At 39.4% G+C, this 24,855-nt stretch overlaps 1 protein-coding gene across 1 annotated transcript in view; it reads right to left on the bottom strand.

Annotated features, from left to right (window-relative positions):
• Nucleotides 1-24,855, bottom strand: part of ABCA4 (ATP binding cassette subfamily A member 4) — a gene marked incomplete at both ends in the record, with an annotated part of 55,039 nt that overhangs the window by 7,616 nt on the left and 22,568 nt on the right. The window contains 22 exons of the mRNA XM_082002756.1: nt 439-562; nt 1,982-2,129; nt 3,856-3,971; nt 5,390-5,567; nt 6,550-6,719; nt 7,188-7,262; nt 7,385-7,490; nt 8,636-8,668; nt 9,647-9,741; nt 11,902-12,091; nt 13,106-13,204; nt 14,522-14,646; nt 15,079-15,320; nt 15,838-15,886; nt 16,308-16,513; nt 17,124-17,214; nt 17,985-18,172; nt 18,436-18,573; nt 19,399-19,538; nt 20,278-20,409; nt 21,746-21,923; nt 24,504-24,728. Coding sequence (XP_081858882.1) covers nt 439-562; nt 1,982-2,129; nt 3,856-3,971; nt 5,390-5,567; nt 6,550-6,719; nt 7,188-7,262; nt 7,385-7,490; nt 8,636-8,668; nt 9,647-9,741; nt 11,902-12,091; nt 13,106-13,204; nt 14,522-14,646; nt 15,079-15,320; nt 15,838-15,886; nt 16,308-16,513; nt 17,124-17,214; nt 17,985-18,172; nt 18,436-18,573; nt 19,399-19,538; nt 20,278-20,409; nt 21,746-21,923; nt 24,504-24,728 — 3,048 coding nt within the window. The remainder of the gene's footprint in view (nt 1-438; nt 563-1,981; nt 2,130-3,855; nt 3,972-5,389; nt 5,568-6,549; nt 6,720-7,187; nt 7,263-7,384; nt 7,491-8,635; nt 8,669-9,646; nt 9,742-11,901; nt 12,092-13,105; nt 13,205-14,521; nt 14,647-15,078; nt 15,321-15,837; nt 15,887-16,307; nt 16,514-17,123; nt 17,215-17,984; nt 18,173-18,435; nt 18,574-19,398; nt 19,539-20,277; nt 20,410-21,745; nt 21,924-24,503; nt 24,729-24,855) is intronic.

Raw genomic sequence — 24,855 nt, 5'->3', positions numbered from 1 at the left:
TCTGCTATATGACTATTCTTTAATAAGAAGTTGTCTGATATCAAAGACAGCTGTATCCCAAGAGGATGCATTTGAAGAACAGCAGCCACTACAAGCATTAACATGAGGGCCACTGAAATATTCAAATGAAATGAAATAACTGTAATGATCTAAGGACTTCAGAACACATGATGAAAAGAGACTAGAGTCTGGCATTGAACAAATAGGTTCATTTCCAATACAGACTGCTGGTTGGGCCATAGAGTTCTGGCAGCTGTATAAGCAGCTGTGATTCCTTCAGAGCAGTTGAACTTTCATACTCCTCATCCACCTGATGTTGTAAAAGTGGAGAATTTCAGAAACAGCCACTGATTTTCCAGGATAACACTTCCAACCATCTCATCCAAGGTCAGGACATGTGACACTGATACAAATTGTTACTTATTGGCTCTTACTTACCAAACCTGGCATATACTTCAGTCACAGCTTGGTTCATAGCCAAGTCTATGAGTCCACGGCCCAGGCAAAAATGTGGGAAGACAATCAGCACATTTTTCAATGTTTTATTAAACTTCAGCAAAGACTATAAGAAACAGAAACAACATAAGCAATTGAAACCAGACTTCTTTAAGAAAACATAGCAACATGAGTGGAAAGTTCTTTGTCATGTCAGAGAAACTTGAGGTGTTCTTACAACAGAGTATTTATCAAGTTACACCCAAAGCATCTGCAACCTAGAATGCAGCACAGCAGAATGCTGGCATACACTGCACCAGATGAGGTGCTTGTGAAAAAACTGTCAATGGGGAAAGAAGTTAATCTTTGTAATGAATTATGTCTCTATGTAGCAGAGGTAACGTAATTCTGGTGTCAGCTATTATAAACGGCAACTGTGAGCAAAAAGAAAGAGTGGTATTTTTCTGTTGCAACATCTTTATTTTTAGCTGGAATATTTCCATAGTGCAATATTGAAAAGCACCACTGTCTGGGCATAACTACACAGTAGACTTTGGTGCAATGTGGAGATACCCAAAACAGTGTAAGTGCCAGTAGCAGTCTATCTGCACCAACACTGAATCCAGAGAAGGGCAGTTTTCCCTCTGGAGACACAGTGTCTACAATGGAGATTTTCTTCTCAGAGATAACAATACTGGCCTGCTCTCCCATAGACTGAATGGCACTGGATTGAACCCTGCACTATCAAGAAGCATGGCTGAGAATGAGGAACACCAGAGACAGAAGGTATTGTAAAGTTGGCCCTTGAAACCATGAACTGAACCAAGATCTGTTTCTCCTTCCCGGCAAACAACAACGCTTGATCAGCATGTGGTGTTTGAAAATGCACTATCAGTAACGATAGCTAATTGGATTGCTGTCAGATGTAGAAAGGGTGCCAGTCTCAGTGGCCAGAGTATCAGCAACTGTAGAGGTGGTAGTAGTAGTGCATACAAGCCAACAGTGTTTTATAAACCAATCTCTTAGCCTTTCTAAGAACTATTTTTGGCACTCACTGTACTCTTACTACTCTTGTACTTTCTGTCACCTTCCTGGTGATGTTAAACCATTTTTGGGAAATTCTCAAAATGCTACTATAAGCAGAACATCTCCTCTAACACAATGACTAGCAGGAGTAAACATCTTTCCTTAACTAATGGTGACTCTGATTTTCTACCCTCTACCTCTTCCTGTACAACCCAAGCTGCAGAAGCAAGCACAAAGTACCATGTCCTTTTCACAACTGTGAAAGTGTACAGAAGTTTGTTCATAGGGATGAAAAACACTCAATGTCATTCCTTGTGTGCGTAGCCCAAGATGTCAATTGCCCTGAGTCGCTTCTCTGGGTCATTCTGCTCAACTTTCTCTGCAGTTACTCAGCAAGTTCCCCACTCATTTAGTGACAGAAAAAACGGCAAGATAAAGACAGTTACTGTTAGAGATGGTTATGCCTGGACACCCTTTGCACAGCTCTTTAAAACCAAGTATCAACAAAAACATTACTTACCGGGTTATTTTCAAATAACTCCAGGATGAAGGTAATGGCACTGCTGTTGATCCCCACAAAGAGATTAATACAAGACAATGCAACATAAGCAGTGCTAGGAACACTGAAGAAAGAAGCAGCGGGGTACATCATGGGAATTACTGCCCATCTGCATGCAAAAGATAGAAAAACTATGATAACAGCTTCTCAGTAGTCTCATGTCAGTTGATCTAATTAAAATAAAGTTGAGCTTTCTTCTCATCCCAAGTGTAATGAAATGGTGATGTGGCAGAGTGGAAATGGAAAAGTGGCAGAGATACCACTACAGTATTCTTTCCTTGGTTACTAGATAAAAAGTTTTTTCTGCTTCCTCTTTTTTGCTGTTAAAATGCAGGGCAATAGAAACTGCTAAAATTGAGAAAACTTCATGCTAGCAAGGTTATTATCACCCCAGGTATCCTTGCATGTCTCACTGGATTGTACACCAGGAGGTAGAAACAAAGAACTGTTAGATAAAGCAAATACAATGTACTGCTTTGATAGATACTCCTTAGCCTTTGGAACTGCCCAAAGAAATCAGAAACTCTGTAAATTTTTATATTCTTTTCTAACTCCTCTACCATTGCTTTTTACTCATGATTTGGACCTTTCTGTGCCATGATTTCTGGGACATAGCAAATGCAGACACAGCAGCACAAGAGGAGTATTCCTCTGGAATAACCTTACAATGCTTAGCAACAATCAGTCTGACTAGGAAGAATTCAGTAACAAGCACCTGAATTGCTTAACAGGACAATATATATAGGTCAAAAAGAGTCATCCTAAATTTCCCATTACAACTGGATGCAAGGGCTAGTGTATGATTCTATGAATTTACCTTCCTTTCTGTTTTTTTATTTTGAGTAGCAAATTATTAAATTATTATTGAAGTGACGGCCATGTGATTATATTTTTTCTGAAAGTTTCATCTTGGTAGATGCTTTAAAATATGCAAAGACAATGTAAATGTCCATCCACACAGCCAAGAATTACTGTATTTTAGAAAAATATATAGAGCCACAGACAACTTGTTAAAGATACCACTATTGCACTTTAAAAAGATATAACAAAAAATTAAAACAATCGAACATTCTGATAGCATTTTTTAACATTGTGTATTTTACAGAGATTAAGTGATGATAATGCTTTGTGTTTTCTCAGGATTTTCATTCAAAGAACACAAAAACTTCAGAATTAAAGGTAGTCTGCTCAGAAAAGAACTGTTCCCTCTTAAGCTTAATTTATGATACACATAGGAGGATGTGAAAAGCTTAATTTCTTTCTTTGACTCTAGAAATAGATCTGATTGATCATTTTGCCTAGACCAAATCAGCTGCAGGGCTATCAGGAATATGTTTTTATAGATGAAAATATATGCTCACTAATTAAACGAGAAAAAGTGAATTTCAGTCAGCCTTATAAAATGGTATTTTCCCAACACAAATGCTCATTTGAAGCTAAAAAAAAAGTGTTGAAGACTCAGTACTCTTTGCCCTTGGGTTAAATGCTGAAAGTTATTTTAGTATTGGTTGTCAATGAGGCAAATGAACAACCACTAAATTCCTACACAATGTACATATCAGAAAGCAACAAACCAAACAAATATATTTTCCTGTAAGGATCACATTTAATGCTTAAAAATGTAAGGCAGTGACCAAGAAGTCTCCTTTACACCATGAGGCAGACAGAGGGTGTAAATAGCCTGGAGCAGGGACAGAATTCAGTTTGAACCTGTATTGTACCCACTCAGTTTTTTCTTTAAAGCTGGATTTCACCAAGTACAGAGCTCAGTAACATGAAATAATTTCCATGTGAAATACAGGGCCCCACATGCAGGAACAACCTTGAACACTCACCCATACAGAAGCAGCAAGGCAACAAGCACAGGGAGATTAGTCGGAGAAGTGTATGCTTTCTTGTTGAATCCAACGAATATAACCACAACCATTCCAGCACTCAATGCATAATTCACCTGCCACATCACAGGGTGAAGATCAGTGTGTAAGACCTGAGAAGGTCTGCAAACATATCCAGATCCTACACATCATTTCAAAAGGATTTTGTATGGAGGAACACTGGAATTTATGAGCTAGACTAGTCACACTCAAGCTTTTGAATCAATGGGTCCCTGGCAGCACTCAACATTTTTCTGAGACATCTTTTATCAGACTGTTCATCAAAAATACAACATATATTGTTGTTTCTCAGATTATGGTTTGGGAGCAAATTATTTCATGGGCCTGCTGGCAGGTTGCCTACAGAAAGAGGCCGTCCGTATGCAAGGGAAGTGCAGTTTCTGGTGATGCAAAGGCTGTGTAGGAGGGAAAAAGCTAGTTACTTGAGCCACATTCCTGGGAGCAGGCTAAAGAGAGTATGCTTGCCCACTGCTCTTCTCAATTTCTCTGTTCTGTTTTAGTAGTGCTATTCTACAGCAATGCACAGAGCTCCCCAGGCAGAATGGAAGATGGTGTTTCACAGAACTGCTAGCACTGATTAATAACTTTGCGTCACGCTGTCAAGGGCCACCACCTAGCAGAATTCCTGTCAAGGAAGCTACTGAGAGCCTGCTGTAACCAGCAGGGGACAGGAACTGAGAGACCTGCTTCTTTTCCCTCATTTACTAAATTAATGCTGTGCTTTATCTTCTCCTGAAAGAGCACCTTCCAGAGCCTGAAGAATTTTGGGCTTTTCAATTATTTAAATTTTTTTCTTTTTAATTTTTTCAACTCCATGTTCATGCTTTTCTTATTACATAAGCCCTTGGCCATTCTCTTTGCTGAGAAGGTGTGGGTAGAAAACAAGTGCCTTGCTGTGCCTCAACCAGGCAGAGAATTTGCTCCTTTGTGACAAAGTGGCCTGAGGAGTAATGGGAGGGTAGCTGAGCCTTGTCTAAATCCTTTTGGAACAACACAGTGAACGTGATTCAGTGACCTAAGCAAATACATCTATGTCATTTTAGACACCCTAGAATATTTTGTCTGGCCTCCAGCTACTGTTCCAGCAGCCTGTGAATCTCCCACTTAGATTTCTAGAACGTCTTGAAACACATTACGGTTCTAGAGGGCAGGAGTGACTAGCATCAGGCAACTGTGCTTTCCCCTGCTATGGTAAGTTGTATTTTATTATACATTCAGTTGTAAGGACTGGAAACCCTAAGATTACAACAATTTCAACCTCATTAGTTGAATAATGAGCTGTGCACCTGGCTTAATTTCTACATTTGCAATTAGTTAGGAGGTCAGATCTTTAGCATGCTCTCTGAGAAACACTTAAAGAAATGAATGCTTTGCAATGCTCAGAATCACCCTGACTCAAATCACAAGTTAGTCCCCAGTTCATGCAAACCCAGGAATAATTGCAGGCTATGAAATCAGATTAGCAGTTACTCACTATATCCCACATGAAGTTAGTTAGCCAGTAGATCGCAGGGCTCACACCACTGACAAACTGTAGATGCTTGGCTTTTGATACACGTTCTTGAATCAGGTATAAAACAAAACTAGCCGGTATAAAGGACATGGCAAAAATCACACAGATGGCAACAACAGCATCCACTGAAGTGGTCAGCCTAAAACAGAGCACAGGAAGGGACTGTGAGCAAGTGAATGTATGCAACACAACACTATATTAGCACTGGGGGAATCTGGAGGGAATTTTAAGATCTAGAAGTAGCAAGGTTATTTTGAAAGTAGAAGACTCTTCCAATTTCAGAATGTGTTAGTGTATTTTCCCAAGTTGTGTTGGGGTTTGTAGCTAACAAATATGGATGTTGGTGGCAACATTGCCAAATTTTTTACTTGCCTTCTTTCTCTGGAACTGTTCAACTCCTCTATATATCTCAGCTGGACAACCTTTCCTGTACAGTGTGTCTCAAACTAGACATTAAGGCATGATACACTAAATGCTCTGGGAGCTAGGAAAAGAGGGACTCGAAGAGGCAAGTTGCGGACGGTGAGATGAAGTGCAGATCTTCCCTCTGTGCTAAGGCAGGAGTTTGTAGTTTCACTGACTTCTGAACTTAATAGGAAACACGAGTGGGCAGTCATGTCTTCTTAGGGGTGTCTTTTGCAAGAAATGTTTGCTTATAGATTCTGGAATACACCAACCCAACTACCATTGAAAATCCACCTGTGTGCTGTCCTTAGCAGCAAGACAGAGGTTGTTGACTACTGTCTGCCTGTAGTCAATTAAGGACAATTTCAGATTCCTTTTTTCATTATGATCTTTGTGTTATTTCACAAGTAGATCTATTGACTTTGGGGCATGAACAAAGACTTCAGAATCTTTGTGCTTGGGAATCAACAGAAACATGTAATCACATATAACTGATGGTCATAGCTCCTACATGGGATGGGGATGAACTCTTATAGGAATAGAACGAGATAGAAAAGAATAGATTGTATATCTAATCCTCGATTAGAATAAAACTTCAGGGAAAGGCTTCCACGTTCTGTCATTTGAACTATTTCTCCTCAGAGTGAGAGTACACTGGAGGCGGTAAGCTGCCAGTAGAGGGAGGGGTAAAAGCCAGCAGAAGAGCACAGACTTACACAGTGACATCAGAGAGTTGCTCCTTAGTGAGATTCAGAGGATGATTTACAGCAGTGATCCCATATTCCTCAGGGGCTTGGCCAGTCCGCAGGTTAGCTCTAAGGATTGCATTATTGGCTACGTTAAGGAAACTAACCATAGCATGCCAGCCTTTATTGTTAAACCACACCTAAAAGAGTCAGAAAGCACAAATTCATTTAAGAAGCCTTCACTAATAACCTTGAGCTGCAGGAGAAAAGTTGGCTGCCTTTTAGCTACTTTGGTAGGCATTGTCAGCAGGGAAGAATCCAGCACCAGGCATTCATAGCTCCCAGACACAGTCCAGCAGGAGGAGCTCACGTACTATGCTGTTAAAGGGGTTGGACAACCACTGTCAAAGACTTTTACAGGAGCACATTTTAAGATCTAGCAGAATTTGTGCTACTCGGAAGTATTTAGGAAAGTAAGAAGTACAAAGAACACAGTTTAAAAAAATCTTATGTTAGAAATAACTTTGCATTAACACTGTATCCCATATTACTGATAAGTATAGTGTTTCAGCTGTTCTTGCATCTGAGAATGCCACTAGCAATACTTTCACAATTTGACGTCTATGTCAAGAAAGACTGTGAGTTAGCAGACTACTTCCAGCAAATACCTTAATATTATCTTCAGTTTCCATGTATTTAATGAAATTAGAAATTTCTTTAGCAGCAGCCAGTGAAGTTTGTCCCTAAAATAGAAAAAGAAAAGGCTAAAGATCAGCTGTCTGGGTGATATCTGGTGCTGCAGGTTTTCAGATTTGTAAGAATTCTTTAGTAAAGGGACAAAAAAAAAAGTAAAAATCATGCTTACTCCTGTCACATTCATCATTCGGCCAAGATCACTTAAAAAATTGACAACTTGATCTCCAGAAACATGAAGGACTGGGAGCCTTCCTCCTATAGAAATTCCTCCATATCTAACAAAGAGAACAGTATCATCAGTCACTTCTACCACAGACCCAAAACTCCGTACATTAATGGCAATACTAAAAATCCACTTAACGTAAGTTTGATTTTTATGTGTCATAAATCATGTATAACAGTCTCCACTCTTTTTCTAACAAGTTATATTAGGTCTATATAGGGCTTACAAATAATAGAAGTTCTGTAAGTTTCTGAGGGGTTCATGCCAGGATCCTGAAAAAATTATTATTTAGATAGAAGATTTGGAGAAAACAGTTATTTCTACAGTGCAGAATCTTTAAATCAAGATAACTGACATACAACTGTTTGGACAGCATGGACCTCAGTTAAAATTTCAGTTGCCCTGAAGAAGAGCAGGTATTCACTAATGCTGGTGCCACCCAATACTCCATAATGATAAATACTGTTGCATGAAATGAACCAAAGTCTAATCCCATAGAAAGTAATGTTTGCACATGAATAAGCAGATATTCCATGAAGGAAGCCAGTCATCCAGCTGCTGCCTTTGAAGTGAATTCCTACTGCTGATGAAAAACTGAATAAGTACGTTCTTTAGGCTAATCAGTCATCTTTCTAAGCTTAGTATCTGCAGTGTAGACATCACACTGGGGTTAGCTGATGCCTCTTCGTAAGTGCGGAGCACTAGTGGAATCTGTTTTATAAATACTGCACGTATTCAGAGCGGGGATGAGGAGTTGTAGTTGTAACTTCTAACTTTGATAGGCTAGTGTCTAGGTTTCATCTTACCCAGGTTCTTTTTTTGGAGGGTTCATATTTTAATGCTGCACTTTGAAAAAGCTGTGTCAGAGCACTATCACAATGTAGTGCAGTATTGTATTGTAACTTTCCATCACTCAGATCTCATTAGTCTGACCCTTGTAGAGAATAAAACTGTGAGACTTCCATTGTGTGCCTCTGGCCTTCATCCTTGTGGGGGTAGTCCAAACAAATATAACCTCTTGTCCTTATAAAACCCTTGCTGACCCCCAACCTATTTCCCACTGAAGCCATCTCTTTGTTCTATACTATCTGCCACAATTCCCCTTGTCCATTCAGAGAAATATTGTGAGGCACCACGGTTAAACAGAAATTCATTGTTCCTTTATTTACCGCCATAATCTGTGAATTGGTTTCTTACCTTTGCTCATTGACCCAGTATTTGCTCTTCAAGCTGAAACAGACAAAGAGAATCCTGTCTGTTAGTGCACTGAGCCAAAGTCAATGGTATTGTCAGGCTTAAATGGAAATTAAAGGTAAATTCCTATGTTTTGCAGATCTCCAGTTTCCCCTGAACAGCTTTTTTTTTGTTTGTTTTATTCTCTTTCTTTAATTGCTGCTGGTTACTTTGAATTGTGGGGTTGTCAGGACTTTTGGTATGCCCTGCAGTGGGCTTTTGTTTTTTTGTTTTACTTTGTTTTCTGACATGATTCATCTCCAGCTCATACAAAGATAAGCAATATTTCTAAAGTGACACATACTGTCTCTATTCTAAATCCATAATGAATTGATTTTAAAAGATCTATCTAAAGCAATTATGACATGTGCTAAAAGGAATCAGCCAAAGGCAGCCAGCACACAGCTCATACAATGGTAATTTCAAGAACTCTGCTAGGAATTGAAAAGGGTAGCAAGGCCTGAATTAGAAATAATAGGCCATGGACACTGCACAGCTGATTACCATGCATGACACTCAGGCAAGCTGAGGAGCTATCAGTAGGATGGATGTATTTATGTAACATTGTCCTTTGGCTCTTTAGCACTTCTGGGAAGCAAGTGAAAATTAACTCAGGCAGATGGTCATACGGGTGTGGCTACCGTTCTTCAGGGACACAAACTAGTATCTGTGTAAGGCAGTTCATCATGCCTTGCAGAGGCACCAGTTTTCTCACCATTGACACAGTTACCATTAACATGGCATTCAATCAACATTGAAACTTAGCTCTGCCTATAAAGGAGTACCCAGTTTAATTATACCTATTTGTATAACTCCTCTAAAATGAGCATCTCCTATTCTTACATCAGGAATATGGACATGATGCTCAAGTCTACACAATACTGTGGCACATCAGGTGCTATGTTATTATTAAATGAGAATTTCATTGCCAGGTACAAAATATCGCATATGAAAAACAGACACATGCATCCCTACCTTCCTTTTATCAAAGTGGGATACGTTTTCACCAGAAAATCTGAAATATTTCTGTGGGTCAGATCTTGAAGAATTTCTGTGCTGTGCTGCACTCTCTGGAAAGAAAAGAAAACCTAATCAACGACAGTAAACTTTACAGTCTCTAAAGTTATTAAGTGTTTGTCAGGAAAACTGCAAAAGTAGCTTTGGTTCAGAGGAATTGTTCATGTTCATAGTATCACTGAAATGAGACTGGGTCATTCATTTGCTAACCCAAACATCCTTACTTTACTAAGATTTCAGAAGAAATCATGAAGTCACAGAAGTTTGCAATGCCTGACACAAAACTGTTGCGCTTCACTCTGAAACACGACCAGAGTTATTTGCAACAAAGGCCACAGTTGCTCAAGGCTTTTTCTTCACTGAAAGAAGAAATATTTTCAAATAAACTGAGGTCCCGGTGAAGATAAGATCGCTTTCTATGATTTAGAAAGCTGAAATAAAAATTGATATGAAAACTTCATCTTCACTAGCATGTTAAAGACTTCGAATGAAAATTACTCTTTTTTTGTAATGAAAATTATGCCACATGATGCCTTTGTGAGTCTTTTGCAAATATGGGGTCACTGTGAAATGCAAGACCTCAAACTTGCTGAGTTTATCCCAAGGTAGAATATACTTTAAAAGTTTCCTGGGCAGTTTCAGAGGGCAAAGCTTGCAACCTGAAACGACCTAGTAACGACCTGGAAAGTAAGTCCAATGAACTGTCCAGATGTTCCTACATTTGTTCACAGAGAAGCAGTACCAAATGACACAGAAGATACATTACGTATGTCTAGCTGATTCTAGACAATCCACAGGAAGACAGTAGCATCCTCACAGTGCCTTCATTAAACGAGCTGTCTATGCTCAGACATACTTCACAATTATTTACATACTGTTGCTTTCCTGGAGACTCAAATGTGAACTGTTTCTTCCTGACAAGTTATACAAAATTATTATATCCTGTAAAATTATTAGGATATTATAAAAAATACATTTCCCTTAGACGACTAGAATCGCCACACATAAACAAAAAAAAATAATTTTGCATCTTACTTGGATTTGAAGTTTTAGACAAAATTTCCCTCTCAAATATACTAGCATGCAATTAGCAAAATTCAACTTTGGCTGTCTGTTGGACAGAGATTACTTGGGATGCTGTGAATAAGGAAAGAATATAACCTCTTTATTAATTTCTTTTTTTTTGCTTCATAAACAGGAATCCTATGGATATTTTAAACAATTTTGCTTTGGTTTTTTGTGACTAGTGATAGAGAAACCAAAGGAAGCTGAATCATAGAATCATAGTGTCATAGTATATTTAAGAGATCGTGTCATGGATTTGGATTCAGAAATTGATTAAGCTTGTGACATTAGTGTTAAAACTAGAATTATTTTAGTCATTTTGGCTAATGTGTGCAGCCTGGCAAACAGGAATATTAAAGTTGAATGATGTGCATGGTGAGATGTTAAATTAGTGAGCTATTAGTCTGAAAGTGGCTGCAGTTCTGTTTTCTTTAACTTGTTAGAAAAACATTTAGAAAATGTAAACACTAACAGGCTATAGTTTTCTTTTGCTCTTCAAAAGAGCAAGCACATTTTGTAAAGGGCACTACTAAGATTATTCAGTGATAGGAACAGGTGGGAATGTAGCTCTCATCTCCATACAGCATCAGTGGTTATTAAATTACTAATCTCCATGCACATGCATACAAACATTTGGTTTGCTACCTTAGAATTTTCTTTCTAGAAATGGAACCAAAAGGTATGTAAAAAATTATTTGGGGCTGACTCAATATTAATTTTTCCATTTTTAATGAGATTATCCCACCCCATGATTTTTAAAAATCATGACACTTTTTCTTTCCTTCCTTCTTTCTTCTTCCTCTTCCCTTCTTTAAAGAAAGGCAATCTTCTAAATAGAATTGTTCTTTGAGGCCAAAAAATATTGAGCTTTTAAAATTATTTGATAAGTTGTTAAAATTTTTGTAATTTTCTTCTATATGAAAAGTTTGCAATTTGGATGAAAATAGTAATCAATTTTCATTTAAATGTGCAAGATTTTCCAATACCCCTGAAACTGAATTCCAAATTCCAGCAATTCTTGCTCCCTTAAAAAAATGTACTTAATTCTTTCCATGTGTATTGGCATGGCAAGGTACTTACACATTAATCCCTTTTCCAGCACTTGCCATGAAACTTTTCTACAAAGATTTATGACACAGGGACACTACCTGCGGTGGTGGGAGGCCACCTGCACCTGCAGGGCATTCTGGCAGCATAGTGAGTTTCTTGTGAGTGCTGCACTTGCAGGAAGGTGAAGGATTCTCAGGGCTCCACTTCTGGCTCAGCAGGAGGCTGCTTAGGTTAGGATGAACAGCAGGTGTGTTCCAGGCAGTTGGCATATTATTGCATGGGTAGTTCCTGTGTAGAGGAACAGATTCTTTAAGCTGTGCAGAGATACAGTTCATGAGAGCTCACAAATCCACAAACTCACAATGCTCTCAGCAGACGTTTCTCCTCTCAGCCGTTATCCTGTGAGTTATTAATAGTAAGAACATTTTAGAGTACTTACTAAACATGAATAAACATTATCTCCGCCCACATCTCTGCCAAGTTTACTGTCTTCTGCTTGCAGATAGGACACTGAAGGAACAAGGGGACTGTGTTTGACCCATTAGTACACACGAAATCTGCAGTGGACACATATCTTTGCAAAGAAACCATCCTTTTCCTTGTTCATGTGGTATCTTTTCTCTATTTTTTAAAGTTTCCTCTTCCTTCCTGCTGTACAAGGCAGAGGACAGGAAGAGGAAGAGGGAGGAGAAGACAGCCAGAAGAATCAAGTTGCTGGATATCACGACTAGGAGAGAGGCAGGAGAAAAGGAGCAAATGGCAAAGCACGGCATGCCAGTGACAAATGCCTCCAAAGAAGGACTCCCACGCAGGGTAAATAGGTAGCACAGAAAATGTTAAAGAGCTCTACTAATGTTGTCCTCCAGAGTAAGAATAGCTTCAAATCATAGAGACTATTCCTCCTTCATAATCTGAGCAATTGCTGAAGCTGTTGCTTCCAAATACACCAGTGGGAACAGGAGGAACCTGAGAGGACTTAGACATCGAAAATGCCAAGGACGCTGTGAAGATTTGGGTCTGAGCCCACTGGCCTACTGACATATATTTCAAGGTTGCTTAATTCTCAATATGAGGCTACACAAGAGGGCTTCCAGCTAGTCATGTTGAGCACTGTGAATCATTCTTAATCCAATGGCATTGTTGTCTTGCTCTTTGTTTGTTACTTTTGACCTGATATTAGAAATTATTGTCGACAATATACCTGAAGCATTGGCTCTACTGAAAAGTCAAGGCAATTCATTCTTGTTTCACTAGTAACACCCTGCTAGAGTCTCACTCAAGAGAGATTAGCTAGCAACTTACAGAAGAGGCTGATTCTTCATGCAGCGATTTCCAAATCCTGGTTTATTCAAGAAAGCATCAGTGAGGGAGACCATCTGCTCGCTGCCAGGACGCTCATTGCTAAGGGAATAAGATAGGACTTTCTCTATAAAAAATTTTTTTCAAGATATTGTACTGGTGTACACATAGCAACTGGTGAAAGACAGCCATATGGCAGAACCAACTGCTCCCCTCCAAATACTGATAATTCAATTATTTTATTTATTTATGCAAAACCCCAGAACTTTCCAAGATGGTTAACAGGCTAAAACAATGATCCTTTTCTCCTAATATTAAAGCATGACTTCTGACATAGTCTTATAGCAATATTCTCCAAAAAGGCTTGAATCCACTTTTCTACCCTCTCAGCCCTGTCACAGTCAGTAATCAGAAGATGAAAAACTTATCCTGTGTTTTCATTTACTGAGGCCAAAGAGACAATGCTGCTAATAGTGAAGTCTGCAGCTAACAACCTAGTAACATTAGGCTACAGAAAACTGCTAGCGCCAATATTGTGGCAAGTATGAATATCAAACTTTGCTCCATACACTACCATGTGTCAATTAAATTAAAGTTTCATGTGAATTTTAAGCATGAAACTCAAGGAAAATGCTTCAGGATTATTGCCTTCGGTGTTGCTGCTTTCTGCTAGTTGCGATCTTGTCTAGGACTTAAACTTTGTTTATAAATTTCCTATACATTGCACATATTTTGACTTGGTGCAAGTTCAGCTTTGGCATATGTGGAAGTGAAGGTGAAGCAAATATTCAGGAGAGCACAGAGGAATTGTGCAGTAACCTGGAGAGAACAGAACTGAAGCTTCTATAAAGAATGAAAGGAGACAAAGTGCTAGTAGACAAAAAGAGACCCAGCCAAAGAATACTATGTGGGGAGAAACTGCAAAGCAGCAGCATTAATAAAACCTAAGAGTCTCTGCTTTCATCTTGTTTCCATAACTTTTCCCTAATATTATACTAACTATAAATAAATCTACCACAGGTTAGCCGATAGGCTTGAATCTTATTGTTCTCTAAGATTATGAATACAGGAATAGTTCAATGGCATATCAGAAACAGTCAGATTTCTTACTGTCCTGGATCTCCTGTTAGGCAGGATATGTAACTGTATAAGTACTGAGGTAATGAATTCAGGTAGGAAAAGGAGAGTACCAAAGATAGCAAGATATTTGAAGGACTATTGGTTAGACATACTAGCAGCTGTGTTCTCCACTTGCACCAATTTCATGCTATTTTAAGTCTGCTGATTCCAATGGAGCTAATCCTTTTTCATACCACATAGTGAGAAAAACTCAGTAAGACAGGGCCCCATCATCCTAAATGCTAGGGAGAAAAAGGTGTATATATGACAGATGTACTTTTACTCAGTGATTCCTCTTACCTGAAGAAAGTAAACTGTTGTCCGTAGATCCAAGGGTGTAAGGTTAAGGCGGGATATTCTCCAAATGGAGGAATAATGACTGTAAGTATTAAAGACAGCAACACAAAACTAGCAGGAAGAACAATCTGCAGGGAACATGAAAACATCACACTAGGTTATTAGATATATGTTGTAGAGTGACACCGTACACACCTCCTAATTATCTATAAACAAAGGAGGAACAGCAATAGCACACAGATCCGATCTGGTTTAGCTCCTCAATGCCAACAATTTAATTTCCAATGCTTTCAGTTAAGATTCTGTTGTCACAGAACTGTATTATCTTAAAAATAAAATGCTGGGCTAATAGCGATTGAATCATGAACTTGGTGCGGGTGACAGACTCTAGGCAGAAAGAAATAGACTGAGGCAGAAGTGTTGGAATCATAATTAGAACAGGTAGGGGCACTGTTACCCATTTGGAGCACGTCTGTTGCTTTGCATGAAGACATTGCTGGGAAAGACAGTGTTGAGAATGTTGTGGGAAAGAGTAAACAACAGCAAAAATAAGTCACTACCTGGGTTAGGAAGTCCTTGTGGCTGCGGGAAGCATGGTGGAACCGTTTGATGAGCAGTGCTTTGATCTGCTGATGTACAAGCTGAAAACCTTTATATTGTCGGGACCCTTTTCCTTCATTTTGATCTCCTGCTATCCATACTGGCATTCGAGAAGTGTCATTAGTTTTCAGTGTGGTTTGTTCAGCTGGTTTGTTTTCAGCAGAAGTTTTGCCAAGAGTAGAACCATTTTCTTGAGTGTCTTCTAGGTTAAGATGAAAAGGGGCAGAGAAGACACTAATCTTCCATACATGAAGGTAGCACAATCATTTTAATAAGCTCCTGATTTTACCAACTGTATATATCACATCACCGGATTGCTTTAATTACAACTGTTGCACTGTGGGTGTATCTAGTGGCATCATATAAGTTAACACTCTCTTACTCAGCAGGATGAACAAGTTAATCATGTATGTAGTTTATGGACTAATGGTCAGCAAAGTACTTTTTATAAAATTTCTAAAGCCATTGACATTTGGGGGCTTGACACTCCACTTTTATTTACATAGTTAAGAACCTCATCCAATCTAAATAAGTCATTCTGCTGACTTCATCTTGTATCTCAGATAACATGTCAGGCCCTAAAAACAGATATTTGCTGACCAAATGTATTTTGGCAAGAACACCATACAAACGAGTTCTGAGGCTCTTCTTTACTTGGTGTTCAGCATACAGAATAGTCCCAAGAAAAGTTTATCAAATACTGATTCATGGATCTGTACCTGCTTTTTGCATTCCAGGGTCAGCTTCTGCTGTGACCTTTAGGAAAACCTGCCATAGACAAATACGTCTCCTGGTTAGGAATAGAAACAGGCACAATAACCTGACCTCTGGAACTGTATACATAATCGTTTAGGGTAATGGAAAAAAATTCAAATACCTTTTCAGTATTCCTGCTTATTATACAATCAGAGGTTTCTTATGAAATATCTCAGAAAATAAAGGAACAAACTAAGATACAATGGAAGACAACTTTCAGGCTAATGAGTCATGCACAACAAGGCTAACATGAAGTAAGGCTTGGATCCTTTCTCTACGCCCATCCCAAAAACTTTCTGAGTGTGCCACAGGGCATGTGACACTGTTTTGACAGGGGTATTAGGAATTAGTAAGATTACATATTTAAGAACAGCAACAGTCTCATTTGGGGGACTGATGGTAAGATCAGCAGATACTTTAATTTGTCTGTTACCTCTTCAAGTGGTGTGTCTGAAACTCCAAAACTGCTGAGTCCCAGGTCATCCAGTGTTTCCTCCAGTTCTCTGAAGAGACTGGCATAAGATCGCTGTTTAAAGTGTTTATTGGGCAAAAGGTAAATCAGTTCCTGACCAATGCTTTCAATTAATTTTGCTTCTGGGATATGATGATGAATTACTTCTGCTAGCTCATTCAGATCTCCTGTGAAAAGTCAGAAGAGTGTTCAAAGAATAAATATTTAATCATGCTAAGCACGATTTCAAAAGCTATTGTTTGCACTATACAAAAGAGGACTGCTCTATTACATAACTCACAGATATCTCAGTTAATTCTGTACTAGACTGGGCTACGTTGCTAATTATGCTCTGAACTATGTATCAAGAAATTATTTCAGGTCTGTTAATAAAGCACAACAAAAACTTCAGGAATATCTTCTTAAGTTCTTCTCTTACCTAGAAAAGCCAAAATGACTTTTTCTGAGAAAGTCAGTTTCCTTTGCTCTAGATACGCTACAGTTTTCATTAACAGACTACACATTTTGGTGCAGAGTAGTTCAAAACTCAGTCTATACTTCTAAAGCATGCAACCTTCCAGTTCATCATCTGTATCTGAGGCCACGTATACATCAAAAAGGGGCAATGGTAAGCAAAACCACAATGAAACCTTAGCAAATTCAAGTTACAATACAATACAGATGTTAGACAGAAGTACTGAAGAAGTGGGCCTCAGCAGCATTGACCTGTAAGATGAGACAGCAGCGTAACAGGAGACATAGCTATGTGCTGGAATGCCAAACCATCCCACTTCTTACCATCCAGTTCCTGCTCTGGAGCTCCTTCTTTGTCCCTGTGTGCACAGCTGGAGCAGGAGCAGGAGCACTGAGATCCACAGCTACAAAGTGACTAGCATGGACAAGCAACAGATACAAAGATGAAAGTGCTTCAGATACATGCAAAACCGGATGTAAGGGTTGTCAGCCTTCGAATGGCTTGAGTCAGTGAAAAATATGTCATATCTGGAGCATCTTTAACATATTATACTGAAAGTAATCTGAGGACTGGATTAAGCAATGCAGAAAACATAAATCCACCTGCACAAAGCATATCTATCAGTTCTAAATTGCATGCAAAATACCTGTGAAACTGCAATCAGCAGCGAGTTAGATCATGTTGCTTCTAAGACTGGAAGCACTACTAACAACAGAAAGAATCAAGATCCCTGCTTCTCAAGCTGTGCGAGGCTGATTTAGATATGGATAAACGTAGGCTTTTCTGGTATCTGAGCTAGTTACTAGACTACACCATGTTTACAACCAGTAAAGCAAGCATCAGAAAGACATGTGTATGGACAAAGGCAACTTGATTGCTAAGAGTTTGACATACTTAACTGATGAGAGTGAACTATAGACCACTGAGGGCTTCATATCCACCTATTATTTTCACCTGCCTGGCTGAATATATATTTATAAAACCAGAGAAGATTTTTACAGAGATTCATGTATTAATAGAATTTCATAAGGTGTAATCAAATTTTCTCATTGCTTGCTTCATTTTGAAGTTAATTTTGTATACAGCCTCAAGTAGCATTTAACTGCTTTCTACCTTAGTGCAGTGCATGAATATGTGTAAGTATTTTTCAGATTACATGTGCAGGGAGGAAGCTACATACTTACTGTAGCCCTTCCAGTTCTGGTGTTTTTCATCTTGCGAACAAGAGTGAGATAGAAGCCAGACCCAAAACAGTTCTTTAGGAATACAGGAGAGCCTGAGCAGAAGAGTTTCCCTTGGGATATGATGGCTACTCTGTCTCCAAGGATGTCTGCCTCATCCATGTGATGGGTTGAGAGGATGATGGTTCTGCCTAGAAGGAATAAGGAGTAATGTTCAAGGCATGGACTCTCTCTGGAACTCAAAATTGTTCTTCGTTTTCTGGCAATTTATGCAGGGTTTTCTCTGCACCAGCACCAGGTCCAGGTTTGCCACATCCATAGGTATCTGTTCAGAGGACCTTGTTTACTTGTATTCATATCTCACTACTCATGACAGTTTACACAGCAGGCACATGCTGCATCTATGACACGTTTTAAAAAGAAAACAACCAATTTCCACTCTCAAACCTGTTACCTGAGCGATACTTCAGCAGAAGATCCCAGATAGATCGCCTGGAATATGGATCAACTCCAGAAGTGGGCTCATCCAAGACTACCACTTTTGCTTCACCCACAAAAGCAATGGCAACAGACAGTTTCCTTTGCATTCCACCTATCAGAGGACAGACACATCCAGGAGTCTCTGATGAGTTACGTAAGTGTCAGGGATGTAATTAACACCGCTTTTCAGTGCGGAGACAAACTGATACAAGTAAAACAAAACCCATCCTCAGACAAATATTTCTGCAAAGTTAAATCAATAGTCACATTTTTCTTCTGAAGTTCAGAACAGCTTGTTAAAAAAAATTATTGCTTTTTAAAAATGTGTTTCACCTACACATTGCATTTTCTGTTTCTTGCCAGAAGCAAAAGCAGGAAGATAGGGGATTTTCATGTTCTCATCTGAAGCTAGCCAGCTTTTATAGTTGCAATCAGGACAAAGTAGTATAAGAACACCTGGCTGTTTATTCAAATCGGCTTTTGAATCTGAAAGTGATGTTCAAATACATTACATGCATTTGTAACTTTAGAATAAAAGAAATTACTCCTACCAAGTAATACAGTATTATAGAGTACTGATCCAAACAGTGGAGCAGCACGATAGTATAATATTCCATTTGCCTTGAAATAATAGAATATTGTATTTTGGTTTTTTCTTACATTGACAGATTATTTTTTTTATACTCATTTAAAAATAGCACCTTTAAGTATATTTGAATTTGTTGTACATTTATAAGAAACAGAAGCTTTAGGGACAGTTTGTGCCAGCTTTACTTTTACTATTTGGACAGTCCCATTTACTCTTTGAGAGTAAAGACCTCCCCAGTGCACAGTAATGTGTCAGAATATGGCCTCAAACATGTAATTCGAACAATAACTGCCCAAAGACAAAAGAAAAGGCAGCAGCAAAAACATCTTAGAAGAATCCTGTGGGCACCTGACAAATTCTGAGCCTCTTCATTCCTCTTATGGGTGAGGCCCATGTCTTCTAGCATTGTTTCCAACTCTTGCTCAGCTTCATCCCTGGATCTCCCTTTCAGTTGAGAATAAAACAAGATGTGCTCTGCTACAGTAATGCTGTGAAATCAGACAGAAAGGCACCAAGGCAATTTAAATGAATAAGCAGATTTTTTTTCCCAAGCAGCAATAAATTCACTCTAGCTTTACCTTGCTAAAAGAAGACAGCCTGCTTTACCTTAAATCTGTATCACAGATCTTCTTTGGGGTCAACACACTTCACTAAAAAGTCATAGGCTCTTTCTCCGCCTTTTCAAAGCAGAACCCACCACTAAAGGAACAGGTATAGGCGGCATCAAGCTACCCATTTATGGGAATAAAATGGGAGCTAATGTGAGTAGCTGCATTAAGGAAGAGTCTGCTCTTGAGATAAACACAAATTGATGGCAGTGTAGCTGGAAATGACCTGAGAAGGTAGTAAATGGTAGGGTGGTAGTGCAAAACGGGCATAAAAATATCCTGCTACTGCACTATTGGTTCAGATTTTTTTTGCTTTAGGAGGTCTAAATTTGTAGTGCATGAATCCCCAAGCTGAACTCCTGCTAACCCACACTGCAACAGAAAAGACCAACACCAAGAGCACTGTCATTTTCCTTGGAAACTCCTTTTTTCTCATTTAAATGGAGATTTCTACTTGAGAAGGACAACACCTAGCCTATGCATGTGTTAAGAGCTGGAGAAGTGCCCCTCAGATATATCTACTGCCATCACAGTAAGAAAAACACCACAAGCCTTGGGGATATGTCAAGTATGCAGACTGGGACCCTTGTTCTTAAAGCTAGTATGGAATGATACTTACTGATTGAATAAGATGTTGTACTGAGGGCACATGCCTAATCTGTGACGAATGGAGTCCATATGAGTCTGAATATCCAGGCCACCAACCAGCACAGTTCCAGAGGTGGGTGGGAAGAGGCCTGTCAGTATCGACCTGGGAAAATAAAATGAGGAAATTCCCACTCTCCTATCTTTCTGTGTCAGATTAGAAGACGCATTGCATGATTCCACTAGATGGAGCATGACGACTTCTTACTATGAGCCTTGATGAAACAACTCCAGTAAAAAGCATAGATATAAATACTCTTGCCCTGCTACAGTGAGAATCTTGAGGATCTCCTAACATAATTTTCAATACACCTGTCTATATGGTTCTGGCCTGCATTAAAAAAAAATTTTTTTGGCCAGCTACTCTGCTTCAGTCTAGTTTGTTCAGCATGTTACATCACCCCTAGGTACAAATGGGTCTAAAATGAGCTCACTAGGACAAAGATAGAGAATAATGGATTGAGGTCTCCAGCCATGTTGACTCATGCCTGACACCTTTATTTTGTGTAAAATGGAAGGGGGCCAAATGTTACGTTGCAAATGGGTGGAACCTGTTACTATATTTGGATGAGTAATGGATTTTTCCATTCTGAAAATTTCAAAGCAATAGTTTTTGGTTTTTATCAGGAAAATAGAAAAACAAATTTATAAAACATTTCAGCAGATTAGAATGCTTTTATTTTGGGTCAAACATATTTCCTGTGGACAAACTGAAAAAAGTAAAAGGCAATTTAAAGTGCATTTGAAATAAAAGTATTTTTTAATTAAAAAACCTAAAGTGTTCTGCTGACAAACATAATGAAACAGTTCAGTTCTTTCAATGTTTGGTGAACTTGTCACAGACCCATGAAATGGTTTCTTCACCAATTAATCCTATTTTGCCAAATAAAGTTCCATGTAAACAAAATTAAACATTCCTAAAGTCCAGCTTCCTTAGATGCTAGGGACTAGAGGGACATTTTAATCTGGACATGGATCTTGCATATATGTAACTACTTTGTCTAAAGAGGCCCTATACTTTATACTCCTTTCCACACAGACCAAAAAACGTGACTGACAAAGCCAGTTAGACAGAGAAACCAAGAACATGTAGAGTGTGGTGGCTTTCAAATCTTCAGCTCTTTCAGCCAGAAGATCCTCCTCCCTCTTCACCTATCAGGAGTTTGGCCATAGCAAAATGAATTTGGGGGGAGAGAATTGCTTCCTTCTCTCTAGACTTTCATTTGTTTGTGTCATGCATTGCCTCCCTCCCAGGGCTTTAGCTAATCCAGGATATCTTCTCTTTGCCGCCGGGCAGCAATTCCCTGTCTGGAAAAACTTGATGTTGTGTGTCAAGCTAGCTGCAGGGATGGTAGAGAGACAAGGGAAGAGTGAAGACTGCTCCTCTGGACAGAGCAATAGAGCACCTCCCTGGATTTGCAGCTTCTCAAACACAGACTTACATGGTGGTTGTCTTTCCTGCTCCATTGTGACCAAGGAAGGCTGTGATCTGGCCCTCATAAAAAGTAATACTCATCCCATCTACTGCTGGCTTGGGCCTGTTAGCAAAAATCTTCACCAGGTTCTGAATGCACACTCCTGGAATCAATCCTGTTGGCTCTGGCTCGAAGAAGGTATTTACTTGAAAGGCAAGAAATCAAGAATGAAAAAAAGAATAGAAGCACGTTTTAATCCCAGTTCTGATGACGACAATTCAATAAGTGCAGAAGCAACAGCACATACCCAGTAAAATACAGCACCATGTGTCAGGGCCAGGTTCTCCAGTCACACCAGTACCAAACAGAGGCAAGATTTCTAACTGCAGTGCAATTTCTTGAGATTCACCCACATATCAATGACAGGAGAAGCAGAGCCCAGAATTGTAATGGTCTGTGGAGAGGTAACTCATTGGATCAGGTAAAGCTAAACATGTTTTCTGTTTTCATTGTGTAGCAGGAAGATTATTTGGGATTGCTGTCTGTAGAAACTTAGATAGGCTGAGAGATTACATTAAACAATCAGCACATTGCCTTTCTAGTCAGGTTGAAATCTGCCATTCAAATCATCTGCCCAGCTGTGCATTCTTTTATCATGATGCTTTAAAAAAACCCACATTTGCCTTTTATCCTGGTAGGTGAAATTTACCCCCTTGCTGAGGCCAGCTCAAGACTTAGGCAGTACCTAACATAAGCACTACATGGGATGGCTTTCTCTCAGGATTAAAAATGCATTACTGTAAATAGCACCATCAGAATGTTTTATTGCGTCAGCTTCTAGACAAAACAAACTTCCTTTGAAGTAAATTAAGCCCCTGGGCAATGTGAATTATGGGAGTTGAGAAATTTAAACTAAAGACCCTGTCCACTTTTGTTTACACAGAATGCTTAAGCCTTTGTAGGGAGGCTTGTTTTGCAATTGCAGTTTACTTAAATTGTTCAGTACCCAGCAGGCCTGTGTGGAGAGCAGCCAATGCCATCTGGGTGAAACCAGCCCCACCTCCATCAGTGGCTTGTATGACTGTCATTATAAACGATACTCAGGAAAAAGTCCCAAGTATGTTGTACATGAGAGCACTGTGTATTATACAGATCGGCTGAAATAATCTAGAATGGGTAGCTTTACTTTAAATAAAATTATGTTTATGACAAACTCTTCTTTTGCTTTGTGAAGGAATCTAGGTTTCCTTTTACCTTACTCTGTCAAATACAAACATCCCTGTATTTACAGAAGTTCACGTGGACACCAGCTAGATAGTTCTGCATATAGTGGCAATTGAGGTACCATCCTTGCTTTTGTATTTATCATGAGCTCAATTCATACTTGCCTGCAAGAGTCACTGACAAGTTCTGAGGCAAGTTCTCTGATGATCTCCCCCAGTATCTACTTTGCATCACCTGAAGGATACTGGTTGAGGGTTGAACTCCCTTTTTTGAGATTCATTATTTCTCCATTCTGATCCTATACCCTCAGTGCAATTTTGGGCCATTTAGGTCTTTCTTCAGAGATGGCAGCATTTGTGGGGGATGTGGACGGGGCTTTGGTGAAAGCTCTGATTAAAATATATCAAGCAATTAGGACAGATTTATAGTGTGTCTGCCCTGCTCTGCTAGCCCGTGCTGGTATTATACTGCACCAGAGTTAAGACAGTAGAAGTACTCTCCATTTCCCATCCCATTAGTCTTACATGAAGCCATTTTGAAAACTGTGTCCTTGAACTATATCAGGTTTGCTCTTGGTTTCTCTACATGTCTCCCAGTTCCTGTGTGGCTGGTTGAAAGGGAAGGCAGGCTTTTTTGTGCAATGACAGGCAAAGCCCTTCCTATGTGGCCTGGGAACTGACTACAGCACCACAAAGATAAGGCAGTACTAGGAGAAGATCGGATGAAATAACCTTTGCCCTCTGCCTGTCTTTTTTCTTTTGAAGTTCTGTCCTGTTTCCATTCACCCTGAATGCATGTTTTCAGTGCCTACGTGAGGAGCTCTGATGACCCCACTTTTATCTCTAGCTTTTCAAGAGAGTCAGAGTGGGCCCAGAGCTGTCTGTAGCAGTTACTTTTGCTACAGAATCCACATGCATTCCTCTGAGCATCACATACAGAAAACTCCTCTGGCACCCCACAAAAGAAGACACTGGGACTTGAAAACAAGGCAGGTCATTCAGGAATTTTTAGGTGGTGGCTAATGTCAGCATCAGAAAAGGCTGCAGACAGACACACAGAGCACTTCAGATAAATCCCTTTGAAACGAGCCTTTCTCTACAGATGCAAGACTCATTAAAAGATAGGCAAAAAAAGAAAAGGGGGGGCTACGAGGGAAAAACATTCCTCTCGGCATAAATATTTTTATAGAAGTCATGGCTCTGTTTAAGTCTAAGAAGTCAACGTGTGTGTCTCTGAGGCTTCCCTCAGCATGAACACTAACTTGTTATAGAAGCAGCCTGCATTTGTACAATAAAACACAAGTTACAGAGCTTTTCTGGAAGGCAGCTCTCTTACGCGTGGTGGCTAAAATATTCTAAGGAATTGTGAATGTAGAGGAACCAGCAAGAGGGTAGCTGGGAGAGTCAGTGCCTCTCCTGAGCTTAGTGCTAGCAGTCACATGCTATCCTTCGAAGCCTACTGGGCTCTCGTAGTTTGACTCAAATCATTCCCACATCTAGCTTGTCATGAAGTAAAATGAATATAATATCTCAGAAGCACTCAGATTGCTCTCTCTCCTTACTATTAATTTCATCTTTGTCCTGGACATGTGTCTTAGGCTTCCCCTGCTGGCCGGGTTCTTTTTCTCGTTTGTGTTTACACTGTTTGTTTTTACCATCCTTCTCCCCCTGGTTGTCACTCTTTTCTTCCAGTTTTTCAGGTTCTTCAGATTTCTTTGTTCTGCTTTCATTTTTTTCCCCTTCCGTGGGCTTCTGATCCACACAGCCTTCTGCTTCTGGACTTTTTTCTATATAAACCAAAAGTAACCAACAGTGATTAACAAAAATTTAATTTCCTCTTATCTCTAGAGGTGCTTTGAGGAAAAAGAGGTAGTCCTAAGCCTTGAGCTCTCCAAGAGCATCAATCATTGGTGC

This window comes from Phaethon aethereus (genome assembly GCF_964289735.1).
Source record: "Phaethon aethereus genome assembly, chromosome: 8".
Classification (NCBI taxonomy): Eukaryota; Metazoa; Chordata; class Aves; order Phaethontiformes; family Phaethontidae; genus Phaethon; species Phaethon aethereus.
This window is presented reverse-complemented; position numbering and strand designations above follow the sequence as displayed.